Source organism: Coloeus monedula (assembly GCF_965178545.1).
Source record: "Coloeus monedula genome assembly, chromosome: W".
NCBI lineage: Eukaryota > Metazoa > Chordata > Aves > Passeriformes > Corvidae > Coloeus > Coloeus monedula.
This window is the reverse complement of record NC_138821.1, coordinates 14628499-14645080: the sequence shown is the minus strand read 5'-3', so window position 1 is coordinate 14645080 and position 16582 is coordinate 14628499. Positions and strand designations below refer to the sequence as shown.

The window sequence follows — 16582 nt, the reverse complement described above, 5'->3', positions numbered from 1 at the left end:
AGCTGCCAATTATGGCAGTCTGACGTGACCCACTTCCCATCCTTTGGAAAGTCTAAGTATGTGCACATGTCAGTCAACACGTTTTCTGGGGCAGTGTTTGCATCAGCCCACGCAGGAGAGAATGCCACCCACACCATCAAGCATTTTCTCCTTGCATTTGCCACCCTGGGAGTCCCTGAACAAATAGAAACAGATAATGAGCCTGCCTATACCTCCCACAAATTGAAAGATTTCTTCAACCAATGGGGAGTAAAACACACAAAGGGTATACCCGCTAATCCCACAGGACAATCCATAGTAGAAAGGACTCAGACGCTCAAAAGAGTCCTCAATCAGCAACGGAGAGAAACAGAGATTATGTCTCCCATTGAGAGACTCTGTAAGGCTGTCTACGTTATTAATTTCCTAAATTGTACATCATCAGAGCCTGACCCCCCTGTACTCCGGCACTTCTTGAATTCGACCCGAGCTAAGCTCACTGAGAAACTGCCAGTGCTAATCAAGGATCCAGAAACACATGAGATTTCTGGGCCTTTCCAGTTGATTACCTGGGGGAGGGGGTATGCCTGTGTTTCACTACCATCCAGCCCCAAATGGTTCCCAGGAAAAAACATCAAACCATACTTAGGCCCTGCAAACACTGCCTCTACAAATAATAACCGAAATATCCTGGAGTCTGACACATCAAGCCCAGATAACCAGAGAAGCTCAGCCTGGAGACGGAGGAAGCATCGACTGCCAAGAAGAATCCACCGTCCCGTCACCAGATCACAGACAAAACGCAGCTCCAGGAAGGACTCTACTTAACAAAATGCAAACTACAGGCCAGACATACATCTGGCCAATGCTGTTATAAATAAGTTATTCCCCAGTTACCCCTAAAACCCCACTTACATATATACCTACCTTCCTGTTCCCTCCCCTCCCTCTCCTCCCCAGCCCTCGCTTACCTCCAACCAGAATATCCCAAACCCTCTATCCCCCCCAACAGTATTCATTTTTAAAATACAAAGAAAGAGGAAATGGAAAGGGAGGAGGGAAGAAAAGTGAAGACAACCCTTCCCCTTCACCTCAAAGCTAACAAATTTTCATTTATATTCCCTATCAGAAGCCCCATCCCTGTCTAAAGATGAGACCCATCTACCTTGGTGCTGCCCTCACTGCTGCCTGGACGCTCCTCACAGTGCCACAGGCCCTCAGCTGGGTTGTCCCACAGCCCAGCCATAACATCTGGGTGACCCTAGCAAGGACATTAAAACAAGATAACTCGTGCCTGTCCATGGGCAACCTAGACAACCCATTGTCAACATGCCTGGTAGGGATTCCTCTAGCAGCACATGAATACCCATATGCACGTAAGAAACCCAATCTGGTAGACATTTGGGACGAGTGGACCAAGATTCTTCCACAAGCACCAGAGGAACCCCAGGAATTGGACTTATTGGGGTCCTCCAAAGCTCATTACTGTGTGCAACTTCATTATAAACTATCCGGCCAACATTTGAACCACCTTGACCTTATTAGGTCTACCCATAAAAAAAATGTATCACCAAATAACAAAGTTTATAATCCTCCAAATTGGTGCAATTACACCAGTCATATGCTTTCTTCATCCTCACTCCATCCCAAAGTGTTGCCCCGGGGAGTGTTTCTTATTTGTGGAGACAGGGCATGGGCCGGGATCCCCTCATGCCTTCGAGGGGGTCCTTGTAGCCTTGGCCAGCTTACTACCCTCACCCCAAACATTACGATACTCCAAGGTTTAAAGAATAATTCGGCACACAAATTGGCACACCAAAAACGATCGTACATGGAATATGATGAAAATTGTGATTCCCAAGTTATTAATTGGAGTAAAGGAAAAAGGGTAGCAGTCTCCCTACTTCTACCTTGGGTAGCTGCTGCTAAAGCCCTTGGTGAGCTAAATCACCTGGGGTGCTGTCTTAGCAAGCAGGCCAATGCAACATCTGCCACCCTAAGTGATCTCCTCCAAGATGAAGAAACCATCAGACACGTGACACTGCAAAACCGGGCAACCATTGACTTCCTGCTCCTAGTCCATGGACATGGCTGTCAAGATTTTGAAGGCATCTGCTGTTTTGATTTAACATCACATAGTGACTCCATCTCAAAGAACATCCAGCTACTAAAAGATCAAGTCCACCAAATCAAGACAGAAGAAAAAATCACAGACGGTCTCAACAACTTTCTCAGACAATGGGGACTCCAAGGGTGGGCACTTTCTTTAGTTAAGGGTGCTTTGTGGATTTTCATTGTAATTCTTATCGTATTGCTTATGTTCTCATGTTTTTTATGCTGCTTTAAAAAGGCCATTGGGGAGGCATTCTTGGTAAAAAAAGAAGGGGGAGTTGTGGAGGGCTGGGAGCCCTTGGCACAAGAGCCCTCTGCACTCCCTTGGAGGAGAGGCCTGAGGGCAAGATGACCTTCCCCAGAGATAAGCAACCTTCCTCTGGGTCATGGCGAGAAAGTGAACCACCCCCAGCATGCCTTGTTTCTATATGGTAATAGCCTGTACCCAGCTGGCTAGTTGGTTTCTACCCCACCCCATAAAAAGCCCCTGTTTCTGCCCCTCAGTAGGGAGTTCTCATCCCTGGACTTCTCTTCACAGAGGCTGCTGGACAATAAAGGCTACCTCCATGGAACTGCTATACAAGGCTCCTGTCTCTCTATCCCCGAGTTCGCCTTGGGTGATTTCACAAAGGGCTGAATCACAAGACCTGAAATCACTTGTAGCTGAGGAATTGCTACACTTGCTGAAATCGCCTGCTGCCCAGGGAAGCCAGCCACCGCTCCTGGAAGAGTTGTTCTTTGCAGGATGCTCTCTCTAGGAAGGTCATGGCACACCGGGTTGTCCACCCTCGGCTCTCCTGAATAGCAACAACCGTGGATTACTGTGGCCCAAATGAAGTCACGCGGCCACTGAGTGCTGCCATGCCAGACATGGAGCTTCAGTACGAGCTGGAATCCAAGGCAGCAAAGTGGTACGCAACCATCGATATTGCAAATGCCTTCTTCTCCATTCCTCTGGCAGCAGAGTGCAGGCCCCAGTTTGCTCTCACTTGGAGGGGTGTGCAGTATACCTGGAACTGGCTGCCCCAGGGGTGGAAGCACAGTCGCACCATCTGCCATGGACTGATCCAGACTGCACTAGAAAAGGGCAAGGCTCCGGAACATCTGCAGTACATAGATAACATCATCATATGGGGGAACACAGCAGGGGAAGTCTTTGAGAAAGGAGAAAAGATTATCCAGATTCTGCTGAAAGCTGGCTTTGCCATTAAGCAAAGTAAGGTTAAGGGACCTGCTCAAGAAATTAAGTTTCTAGGAGTCAAGTGGCAAGATGGACTTTGCCAGATCCCAACGGAGGTAATCAACGAGATCACTGCTATGTCCCCACCTACCAACAAGAATGAAACTCAGGCTTTTCTAAGAACCGTGGGCTTTTGGAGGATGCATATCCTGGAGTACAGCACAATTGTAAGCCCTCTATATCTTGTGACACGAAAGAGAAACAATTTCCAGTGGGGCCCCGAACAACAACAAGTGTTCGAACAAATTAAGCAGGAGATTGCCCATGCAGTAGCCCTTGGGCCAGTCAGAACAGGGCAGGATGTGAAGAATGTGCTCTACACTGCGGCCGGGGAGAATGGTTCCTCCTGGAGCCTGTGGGAGAAGGGACCTGGAGAGACTCGAGGACAACCACTCGGGTTCTGGAGTCGGGGATACAAAGGATCCGAGACCAGCTATACCCCAACAGAGAAGGAGATTCTTGCAGCTTATGAAGGGGTTCAAGCTGCCTCAGAGGTAATTGGCACCGAAGCACAGCTGCTTCTGGCACCCCGACTACCAGTGCTGGGTTGGATGTTCAAGGGAAAGGTTCCTTCCACACATGCCACCGATGTCACGTGGAGCAAGTGGATTGCCCTCATCACACATCCAGATAGGACATCTTAATTGCCCTGGGATTCTGGAAATTATAACAAACTGGCCCGAAGGTGAGACTTTTGGATTATCTTCTGAAGAAGAGAAGGAGCAAGTGACACGTGCTGAGGAAGCCCCACCATATAATGAGCTACCGGAGAGCGAAAGACGATATGCCCTCTTCACAGATAGTTCCTGACGAATTGTGGGCGCTAGCCAGAAATAGAAAGCTGCAGTATGGAGCCCCACATGACGCGTTGCACAAGCTACCGAGGGACAAGGTGGATCTAGTCAGGTTGCAGAGCTTAAAGCCGTCCAGCTGGCTTTGGATATTGCCGAATGAGAGAAGTGGCCAAGGCTCTGTCTCTACACCGACTCGTGGATGGTAGCTAACACTCTGTGGGGATGGCTGGATCGCTGGAGAAAGGCCAATGGGCAGCGCAGAGGGAAACCCATCTGGGCCACTGAGATTTGGCAGGACATCGCCACTCGGGTAGAGAGGCTGGTCGGGAAGGTTCAACACATGGATACGCACGTACCCAAGAGTCGGGCTAATGAAGAACATTGCAACAACGAGCAGGTGGACCGAGCTGCCAAGGTGAAAGTATCACAGGTGGATCTGGACTGGCAGCACAAGGGAGAATTATTCCTAGCTCGTTGGGCCCATGACGCCTCTGGTCATCAGGGACGAGATGCAACGTACAGATGGGCTCGTGACCGAGGGGTGGACCTAACTATGGACAGTATCTCACAGGTCATCCGCAGCTGCAAGACCTGTGCTGCAATCAAACAGGCCAAGCGGGTGAAGCCTCTGTGGTACGGTGGACGATGGTCTAAGTATAGGTATGGGGAAGCCTGGCAAATTGACTACATCACCCTTCCCCAAACCCGCCAAGGCAAGCACTATGTGCTGACCATGGTGGAAGTCACCACTGGATGGTTGGAGACCTACCCTGTGCCTCATGCTACTTCCCGGAACACCATCTTGGGCCTGGAAAAGCAAGTCCTGTGGAGACATGGCACCCCTGAGAGAATCGAGTCGGACAATGGGACTCATTTCAGGAATAACCATATAAACACCTGGGCCAGAGAACACAGTATCGAATGGCTATATCATATCCCTTATCACGCACCAGCTGCCAGGGAAGTTGAACAGTGCAATGGACTACTTAAGACCACCCTGAAGGCACTTGGCAGGGGGACCTTCAAAAATTGGGAAGTGAACTTAGCAAAGGCCACCTGGATGGTCAATACCTAAGGGTCCATCACTCAAGCTGGTCCTGCCCAGTCCGAGCCCTTGCACACAGTGGATGGAGATAAAGTCCCTATGGTACACATGAGAGGTATTTTAGGAAAGACTGTTTGGATTAATCCCACCTCAGGCAAAGGCAAACCCATCTGTGGGATTGTTTTTGCTCAAGGACCTGGTTACACTTGGTGGGTAATGCAGAAAGATGGGGAAACCCATTGTGTACCACAAGGAGACCTAATCTTAAGTGAGAGCTGTGTGTAAGGTTTCTTTGTGTATAGAAGAGTTTAAAGAGGGTATTGATTTGGGTATGATGCAGATGGTAATAGAATAAGGGGTGGATAATATCTTAGGTTACAATGTAAGATATAGCCAAAAGTATGTATTCTACCACCATCTGTTAAAACCAGGTGGGGCAGTGTTCTTTATCTCTTCCATGACACATCCCTGATAACTCCCTCTGGAGGGATATTTTTCTGTTAATGGGCTATCAAGCCTCACTGCATGACTCATAAAATTGCATCATCACATTGTGAGATGCTCCGCCCAGAGGGAGGAACCAAGCATTCCTACCTGGATATAATCTGAGGTTTGGAACACCACAGTCTACCCTTACCTGCTGGGTTCCCAGAGAACAAGAGCTACATAACCACTACTGGACCTTCAGAGGAAGACCAGACCCTTCTACAGGATCACTGCTTCAACAGAACCACATCTATCACTTCAGGAGGACTGCAGCCACCATTTAGTTGGACTGCTACCACCACCCTGACCAACAGGGTGTCAGGTTGTATCCTGACTCTGTCAGTGTTTCTGTACTATGGCATTTATTTTAATTTTCCTATTAAATTGTAGTTCTGATTTTGAGTCTCTCACTGGTTTGCTTTCAAACTGGTACACACTCCTTTCAATTTCTTTGTTGAAGGACCTGCTTCTTCATCTATCCCCTCCTCTCCTAGTTCTTTTTCTTCTTGCTCTTTATCTTCTTGTTATTTTCTTTTTCTCTTCTTGTTCTTCTGCTTGTTCTTGTTCTTCTTGTTCTTCCTCTTCCTCATTTTCTTCTTCTTCTTCCTCGTTTTCTTCTTCTTCTTCTTCATCCTCCTCCATTTCTAATCAATGATATGGACTTGTGACTTGCCTTATCCATTTTTTCTCTTTCATTATTGGAGCAATTACTGTAGTTGTTCTTTTGGTCCCTATTTCAGCTATAGTGCCCTCAAATGCAGTTTGGGTTTTTGCTTCAACTACCGTCCTCTAAGAGTACTGAACAGTGGCCCAATAGGCATAGACCAGGCTCCAGTACAGGGTGAGGAGCTGCTGGTTTTCAGTGGGGTACACAAGGCACCCTTCTATCAGGTCACACGTCAGTTTGCCAAGGTTGGTTACCTGTTCAGGTATAAAGTGCCAGGTACTGGGAGGTGATAACCACCCTAGGAACCTGCCCAAATCCTTCCACATACCCTGCCACCCAGGAACCGGATGCCTCAGGGCAGATTTCAATATCTTTTCACCTAAAGTTTGTTTTCTCTTATGCCAGGATGACACCAGATTCCATGAACCCCATAGTGTGCAAAGAGTATTCGTTAATATTATTAACTGTATTAAGAAGCTTACATAAGGATGAGCAATGACCATGGGAGGCTGCATTATAAAACCATTCACATAAATCTCAGGCAGGCAGAGAGAAGTGTATTCCCTCATGGTCCACAGAAGACAGCTCTCCCAGCATATGGCCATCAATGTAAGGGCAAAGCATAGAGCCATTGTTTATATTAGTATGTTCCCAAACAGCAAAATAAAGAGATAAGCAGTGCAGCTGACAAACTCTGTATCCCACACAGGAGCTTGCTACTCAATAACTACTATTACTATAGCATGCAAGATATATATAATTACCTTTGTCTCGTCCCTGTTTGGGTGCCAAAAAGGACTGTAGTTGGTTGAACTTGGCTGGACACCAAACACACAATGCCTCTCTATTACTCCCCTCCACAACTGGACAGGGGATAGAAAATATAACAAAAAGTTCATGACTTGAGATAAGGACAGAGAAAGATCACTCACCAAATGCCGTCATGCACAGACTCGAATTAGAGATATTAATCAAATTCATTACTCACAAAATAAGAGCAGGATAATGAGAAGTAAAATAAGACCTTAAAAACACATTCCTCCCACCCCTTCCTCCTTCCCAGCTCTACCTCCTCCCCCAGTGGTGCAGGGAGACGGGAGTGGGAGTTATGGTCAGTTCATCACATGTTGTTTCTCCCACGCTCAGGGAGAGGAGTCCCTCCTCTGCTCCAGTGTAGGGTCCCTACCACGGGAGATAGTTCTCCATGAACTTCTCCAATGTGAGTCCATCCCCTAAGCAACATTTCTCCACAAGCTGCTCCAATGTTGGTCCCTTTCCTCAGGGTGCAGTCTTTCAGGCACAGCCTGCTCCAGCATGGGTCCCCCACAGGGTCACAAGTCCTACCAGGAAATCTGTTACAGCATGGACTCCTCTCTCCATGGGTCCACAGGTCCCTGACAGGAGCCTGCTCCAGCACAGGCATCCCACAAGGTCACAGCCTCCTCTCAGGTATCCACCTTCTCCACCATGGGTCTCCTTCATGGGCTGCAGGTGGATCTTTGCATCCCAATGGACTTCCATGGGCTGCAAAGGCACAGCTGCCTCACCATGGTCTTCACCATGGGCTGCAGGGGAATCTCAGCTCCAGCACCTGGAGCACCTCCTGCCCCTCCTTCTCCACTAACCTTGGTATCTGCAGAGTTGTTCCTCTCACATATTCTCACCCCACTCTTCTCTGGCCACAATTACATCTGTGCAATCACTTTTTTTTCTTCTTAAATATGTTATCACAGAGACATTGCCACCATTTCTGATTGGCCCAGTCTTGGCCAGAAGCACATTCATCCTGGAGCCAGCTGGCATTGGCTGTGCTCGACATGGAGGAAGCTTCCAGCAGTTTCTCAGAGAAGCCACCCCTGTAGCTCCCCACTACCAAAACCTAGCCATGTAAACCCAGTACATTCAGTGATATCACAAGAAAATGCACTTGAAAGGGAGAAAGTAACTTCAAAAAAGGATTGAAACAATTCTAGTATCTCATAATACTAGAGAAATACTACATAGTAAAGGACTTGGGGAAGCTGGTCAACACTCAGCTGAACATGAGCCAGCAGTGTGCCCAGGCGGCCAAGAAGGCCAATGGCATCCTGGCCTGTACCAAAAATAGTGTGGCCAGCAGGACAAGGGAAGTGCCATGTACTCAGTACTGGTGAGGCATCTTGAGAACTGTGTTCAGTTTTGGGCTCCTCATGACAGGAAAGACATTGAAGTGCTTGAGCCTATCCAAAGAAGGGCAACAAAGGTGGTGAAGGGTCTGGAGCACAAGTCTTATGAGGAGCGGCTGAGGGAACTGGGGTTGTTTAGCCTGGAGAAAAGGAGGCTCAGGGGGGACCTTATCATCTACAACTCCCTGAAAGGAGGTTGTAGCCAGGTAGGGGTCAGTCTCTTCTCCCAAGTAACAAGAGACAGAATGAGAGGAAATGGCCTCAAGTGTCATCGGGGGAGGTTTAGACTGGATATTAGGAAGAAAATTCTTCACAGAAAGGGTTGTCAAGCAATGGAACAGGCTGCTCAGGAAAGTGGTGGAGTACCCACCCCTGAAGCGCTCAAAAAACATGTGGATGTGGCACTTGGGGACATGGTTTAATGGTGAACATGGTGATGATGCTGGGTTGATTGTTGGAGTTGGTGATCTTAGAGGTGTTTTCCAACCTTAATGATTCTATGATAATAGTGACTACAGTAGCAACTGGTAGAGATTGGCAATGATACTGCTGGGAAATCACAATTTGGTCTGGAGGTGAGCTTGTCAATGAGCTCTGTTGAATTTTTACTGTTTCTGGCAACTACGGAAATGTAGTGATAGATTAGATAGATTTTTTTTTTTTTTTGGTGATACATATATTTTTATATATTCACATATATTTATTTTTATTTATTTATATATTTATATATTTAGTGATTCTACATATACGTTGAACTAGAGAACTTTTCCTTTTATAGTACCTGCAGAGGAAACTTCCATGACCTTTTATTCCTCACGAGTATGAAAATTAAAATGTACCCTTCTCTGTTCCTTTTATTCCACCATTGGCTATGGAGACAGAAAATCTTGGCCACTAGAGGCTGCTGATTTTTGATTAGAAGGTATGAGTCAAATCTAACTCTCATTTGTCAATTCAAATGACTTTGAGTGGCCTTCATAGGGTTTCTGGGCAAGGATCTTCCCTTGTGGTATTCCAGAGATGCTTTGTCTCCATACTATACCAGCCCTTTGGCTGAGACCTCTGCATGTATGTAGACGGATGTTATGGTAAGCCTTTTTCTGGTAAATTTGACTCGAAGCGACCAGGTTAACTCACAGAATACTTGTGCATAGGTAATAACTTATAGGTACATGTTGTACAAAATATATCTTGGGCTTCCTTTCTGCTGTGGGAGTTTCCAACATGCAGTGATTATGTACTCATCCTGTTGGTGTCAAGTTTGCTAATCAGAAGCCTAATTTTTTTTATCTAGTTCACACTTTTAACCATTCTAGAAGGGTAATGTTGCTTTAAAGGGTCAGTAGTCCTGCTAACTTTAGATGATATTGCTTAAAAGTTAGCTATTGCCCTAAATGTTATTTACATTAACAGGAGCTATGTAACTAGTCACTTAACTGTACATAATACCGTTAACATCTTCACTTGCTTGCAGTAAAATTTTCTGCCTCAAATTGCTGTTGCTTAAAAATATCATTGAACTGCTTTTGACATTGCATAATGGCAAGTCTTTTTCTGTATGTGTATACAAATGCACATATTCTCTTAAAAGAAAGAAGCTTTAGATGACTTGCATATTACTGCTTCCTGAGGATTTCACTGTTTCTGGCTGTCACATTGTCCAGTTTGGTTCAAACATTAGAGGACACACACACACACACCCACTCCCCCTTCAATTCCAGGCTTTTATTATGGTTTTAACAACAGTCTCTGGTGTCATTGGTCACCTGTAGTGACTCATCCAATGCATGTGTATTGTATTTGGACCTCGAATTTTTTGCAGGGAGGGTTGAAGGGCATTTCTTGCTGACATCTGGCTAAACAGATTACCTGGCACATGACCTCAACTGTGAGTTCATCTAACTTCCCTGTTTTAGTATATTCTGTTCTTCAGCTCTAAGTATCAGTTTCTTGTGTCAGTTCTGGCATATACTGGCATATACTTTAGAAACATCTATATTTTTTGTGAAATAACTTTAACCTCCTTTAACATTTAAGGTCAACAGGTGTGTGGTTTGCTTGAAGAAGGTGCTAATCCTTTTGTCCCAAACTTTGCAGCAAGAGAACTTATTATCTTCATTGTTAAATGTCACAGTGTCTTCACCCTCAGATAATCTGTTTTCACAGTGTCTTAAGGCCTAAAACCATTTTCTTTCTGCTCAGATACTGCTGTCCCACTTTTTGCACTAGCTAAAACACTTTTATTATTGCATCTTTGGACGTCTCAAGCTTAGTCATGAGAGGAATCTGTCTCCATTTATTTTCTTCCCCTCCTCCCAAAATTTGCTCCTAGTTTTAGTCTGTCTATGCTGGAATATTAGCATCAGCTGTCAGGTGAGACTCAATTGCAAAGAAGCCTATCTTGGCTCTGACATTAGCATGTAGTAAAAAAAAGAAACTGTGAGACCATTTGATCCGGTTTGGCCAAATTTAGAAATATATCCTCTGAGAGAAGGCAGGTCACCACCCCTCCCCCACCAGGTTCGGGGAAAATAAATTTTCCTTGAAGGAAAGTGAAAGAGATAAAAACTATTTATTTAACAACCACACGGGAAAAGGATAATAATGCTAAATAATAAAATCTCTCGCTGTGGAGAAAAAACCTGGGAAAGTGTTAGAGTCCTCCCTTTGGTCTCCTCGGAGCTGGGGCTTGGCCCAGGGCCAGGCCCTCTGTGCTCGGTGGAAAGTCCTCCCGATGTGTTCAGATATTGAAGCAGTCCAGTGGAAAAGGAGAAAATCTGAAATTCCGGGGAAGGGAAGAAAATTCAATTCTCAGTCTCTCTTTGGAGAAAAAGAAGCTGAACAACTGGCCAAAAACTGACCTGGGAGCAGCAAGCCGAGTGCCTCCTCCCTCCCCTGCCGCAGCTGGGAAAAAAATTTGCTATCTCTGTGTGACCTTGAACAAGCTGCAAACTGCTTTGAAAAAGTTTTGCTCAGTTTTTCCTTCCCCCTCTCAGGCTCAGTTTAAAGGCATAGAAAGGTACAAAAATTAATTTCTGGGCATAGGGCAGCGATATGGGATACACATCACAAAGTCACCCCAAGACACCATTGCATCCTGAATTGTGCTTCTGTCACTATCAATGCAACTTCTCTCAAGTGCATTGCTGCTATCTCCAAACTTGATGCAGAAGATACTATGGGTCTGAGGTGAGGAACCACCTCTGATGTTTGTTCGCATGGAGGAATATCGCCAGCATTCCTACACTGCTGCTCCACCAGAGCAGTTATACAAAGGAGATATATTCTTATTTTTCCACCTGACAGATTTCTTGCCTTAAAATGAAGGTAGTTACTTAGATTCTGCTTTCTTCCTGCTTGAACTAGTGTAGCCAGGGTCACTTGATTGTACTAAAGTCATTTGCCCTTGATAATTTCTTACACAAAGATATTGACAATTGTTGGGGTTTTAAGAGTTCTCCTTTTGTTTTTTCTTCTCTTACGGAATTTTCCCCCATACGTGTTGCTAGGAGACAATAACGACTGGATACTTAAGAGAGACAAAAGACCTGGCCACAGCTCAGGGGAAGGGTCCAGCTGGCTACTCTCTTTTACCTGGGGTTTTCTCGTGTAGGGCAGAGATGCCGAGAGATTTGGACTGGGAAAATGGGGTTGGGTGGAGCCCCTAGTTCTCTTGTTCTCTCAGCATTTGGAGGGGAGAGAGGCTGCAGTTGCTGTGGGGAGAATTCATCACCACTGCAGGGTCCTGCCTTCTGCTGCCTTTCTTCTACCGTGAGTGGAGCTCTGCTCGGGGGAGCTGCCGTTGCATTGGGACCCTATTTAACACCCTGCCTCACTAAAAGAAGGACTTTTCACCATCTGCTCGGGTGCCTCAGGGAAAAACCCCGGGATCCTGAGCCCGCCCTTCCCTGCCCTGCTGGGAGCCAGGCCACGGCTGCCCGGCCCCCACCGTTTCTTCGGCACTGCTCCAAGTCTTCGCTACACTGTAGTTCTGCACCCTCTGCCTGCCGAGACATCCCAGGGTTCCCGCTGCAGCTGTGGAGATTGATAGATCTCATCTACCACCCGGGATTTTTGATCGTTCCTGCCATTCCAGTTTGTTGCTCCCTAAGGTCCTGCTGGGGCACCAGAATCGGCTGCCCCAGGGGGTTTGTGAAGCCTTTCTTCCATCCCTTCCCGGCTTGGCCAAGCCACTATTACCGCGTGCTCCCCGAGCTCGCGGCACAGCGCCCCCTGCAGCCGCGGGGGAACCATCGCACCTGCCCTGCTCACCGGGAGCCGCCAGCGCCCCTGCCGGCTCTGACCGTAATTGCACCAAAGGGGAAAGTGCCTGACAGCCGAGAAGGCTGGCACTAGGTTACTGGTTCTGTTTGCTGTTACTGCCATAGTTATTGTTGTTTGTTTGCCTTGTTATACACACACATATATATAATAGTAAAGAACTGTTATCCCTATTTCCCACATCTTTGCCTGAAAGCCCCTTTATTTCAAAATTATAATAATTTGGAGGGAAGGGGGTTACATTTTCCATTCCAAGGGAGGCTTCTGCCTTCCTTAGTAAACACCTGTCTTTCAAACCAAGACAACAATGGAAGTTGCAGCTTAATGGGCTGTAAAGTCCATAGTCCCAATACCATATATGCTTTTAAGTGAAGTCCTGTGCATCAACAGCTGAACTTGCAGATGATCCAAATTATTTTATCTTTTGGTTTTTTATTGCTGCAGTCCTGGAGAGCAGCCATCCAATTGAAACCAATACATACCAACATTGGTCAGATAGAAACTTTCTAACACAGTTTTGAGTATTAGAAAGCAGGCATTCTTTATTGCAGTGCACTGGTCACTCAGAGGATACTTCCTCTAATCGAGTGCCCCAAGTGTTGGGTAAGCAGTTTTTATCATACACACTGATTACATATTCATTAGCTATCCCCACTTACTTGATCCATATATATTACTTTATTTTACGTAGTCACACCCCTTATGGGAAGTCTATATCATTCTTTGGGGTCTTCTTCGGTGGTCCTCAACATCCAGTGTCCTTTTTAGGTGGCTGTTCCTCAACTCCCAGTTTTGAGTAAGCACAATATCATTGTTTTGCATAACCTGCTTAGTCAGCCTTGCAGAGCTCAGCTGGCATCCTGCTTGCATTTTGCATTAATTCTGTTTGCCTAAGTTACATCCTTTACCTACTTCTCCAAGGCTATGCTGTTCTGTTCTACTGTCCTTATCAAAACATAATATGAAAAACTGTCAGCTTTTTTTCAGCTGGTAATAAAGATTTGTGAAGTGATGGTCTGGACATGGGGATTTAATGCACCCTCAGTAAATTTGCAGACAACACTAAGTTGGGTGGGAGTGTTGATCTGCTCAAGGGCAGGAAGGTTCTGCAGAGGGATCTGGGCAGGCTCGATCAATGGGCTAAGGACAACTGTATGAGGTTCAGTAAGGCAAAATGCTGCGTCCTGCACTTGGGTTGCAGCAACCCCATGCAGCGCTACAGGATGGGGGAACAGTGGCTTGAGAGCTGTTCAGCAGAAAGGGAATTGAGGGTGCTGGTTGAAGGCCAGTTGAACATGAGCCAGCAGTGTGTCCAGGTAGCCAAGAAGGCCAATGGCATCTTGGCCTATATCATGAATAGTGTGGCCAGCAGGACAAGGGAAGTGATCATCCCCCTGTACTCAGCACTGGTGAGGCCACACCTTGAGTACTGTGTTCAGTTTTGGGCCCCTCATTTTAAAAAGGACATTGAGGTGCTAGAACATGTCCAGCGAAGGGCAAAAAGGCTTGTGAAAGGTCTAGAAAACATGTCTTATGAGGAACTGCTGAGGGAGCTGGGGTTGTTTAGTCTCGAGAAGAGGACGCTCAAGGGAAACCTCATCGCTCTACAACTCCCTGACAGGAAGTTGTAATGAGGTGGGGGCAGGTCTTTTCTACTGTGCCTGCAGTGAGAGGACCAGAGGAAATGGCCTTAAGATGAGACAGGGGACATTCAGATTAGATATTAGAAAAATGTTTTTCACTGTTCAGGTGGTCAGGCATTGGAATAGATTGCCCAGAGAGGTGGTAGAGTCACCATCTCTGGAGGTGTTTAAAAGGCATTTGGATCTGGTGCTGGGTGATGTGGTTTAGTGGTTTAGGGGTTACAGTGGCAGTGCTGGGTTGACAATTGGACTGGATGATCTTAAAAGTCTCTTCTAACCTTGGCGATTCTATGATTTTGAGTGAGATAATATGATGAAATTTTCCTTTTGTGTCCTTATGTTCAGTGGGTTGGCAGAAGAGCAGGATCTATGTGAAACCTGATGGCAGGAAATGTAGTACTTGGTATGTGCAAGTGATGGTGTTGTTATGCTTAAAATTATGCTCTATAGATAAAGTATTACTGTTTAATTTTTGAAACCTTTGAAATTAAACATATGGAGGTAAAATAGTCTTCTGTGAAAGACCTGAGAACTCAACTTTTGTGCTTTATGTCTTTTGTAAAGCTTTAAACCTACTTCTATGTAACAGTTTTTAAAATAGTTATGGACTGATTAATCCATTCATTACAGGTCTTTACACATCTACGTATGCAGAGCTTGAAACATCTGAGTGTGTGTAGCAAATTCCTTAATGTTGTCCCTTTTTATTTTGAAGGTTGTTAAAGGAGATGGGCTGGCAGGAAGACAGTGAAAATGATGAAACATGTGCTCCACTAACAGAGGATGAGATGAGGGAATTTCAAGTCATTAGTGAACAGGTAACACTAATGTTCCTTTATGAACTTATCAGTGGCTACCCTAAGTGTCTACCTTTGAGGGGGATCTTCAATAATTCTGATGGTTAGGGATGCTGCCATTTCAGCACCCTTTTTCTTTTCTCTGTCTTGCCTCCTTGTGCTTTTGGAATAATAGTTGCTTTAAAAAGATAGGGGGCCAGTGCTTATTGTAAGTACACCTGTTCTCAAAATATCAAGGGAAGGGTAGGGGAATGGTTCTGAGTATTAAACTCTTAAATGCTTGGCTTATTGCCCAGTTTCTGCACTATGTCTGGAAATGCAGTAATTTCTTTTTTGTAAAATAAGTTGTTTCCTTCTCTCCACTGTCTTTTACTTTCCAACTACATCAGGTATACAGACTGGGATACCCATTCCTCTCTGCTTCTTCTCTTCCCGGGTCCCTTCCTTGCTGCAGAACCTGCCCTTCTTAGCACATGTGTCTGCAGCAGACCATGAAAAAAGGGACTGTATCACCGTAGACACCATGTGGGAGGGATCACTGGGGCAAGATGTCTGAGGAAGTGGGTGAGAAGAGGGTAAACTCTTGTTCACTGCAGGAGCTTAGTTTAGCACAGTTGGAGGCTCTTGGATGCAGGTGGCTGGCCCAGAAGTGAAGGTTCTCAGGTGAATTTTCCTTTGTGCATATACATAAAATAGGTTGTGCAGTGGATCTAATGTAGCCCATAGATGACGTAGAGAATGCTGAAATGGAACAAATTGTTGTGTTTAGCTTTTTATTTATCTGATACATCTTGTTTTCTCATTTCAGTTACAAAAAAATGGCCTTCAAAAAAACAGCATTTTGAAAAATGGCTTCATCTGTGATTTTAAATTTAGCCCCTGGAAAAACAGTACTTTCAAACCTACTCTGGAGAATGAGGATTCTGAGACAAGCAGCAGTGATACATCAGATGATGATGATATGTGAAGATTTCTGTAACATCTGTTGAAGCTTGTTTTGATCCCATGAAAATTTGGGGATGTATTGTTTGAAAAAAAAATTCTAATTGATGTAGTAACATGCCCCATTAGAGGAAGAATGATGGGACTCTTCTCTGAAGAAAGCAAGGAATATTGTGTTGAACATCACTATAATTTCTTTGTGAAAAAATGTAGAATGAGGACTTGGGTTGACCCAACACTGACTGACTTCATCACTGTAGCATTTCTGAGCAATGTGCCAATGTAATAAACCAGACTTTCTCATTTAATAATAAGACCAAAAGGAATTGTGTAATGTTTAGCAAGACTTGTCTTAATATGTCCAAGTATATGAGGAAAAAAAAAAAGGCAGCTTGACACAGTGCTTTGCTTGCTAAGTAATTTCTTTCCTA

At 45.4% G+C, this 16582-nt stretch overlaps 1 protein-coding gene across 1 annotated transcript in view; it reads left to right on the top strand.

Annotated features, from left to right (window-relative positions):
- Positions 1–16176, top strand: part of LOC309584593 (vasculin-like) — a gene marked incomplete at its 3' end in the record, with an annotated part of 137337 nt that extends 121161 nt beyond the window's left edge. Inside the window, exons 10-11 of the mRNA XM_082300687.1 lie at positions 15128–15230; positions 16018–16176. Coding sequence (XP_082156813.1) covers positions 15128–15230; positions 16018–16176 — 262 coding nt within the window. The remainder of the gene's footprint in view (positions 1–15127; positions 15231–16017) is intronic.
- Positions 16177–16582: the final 406 nt, after the last annotated feature.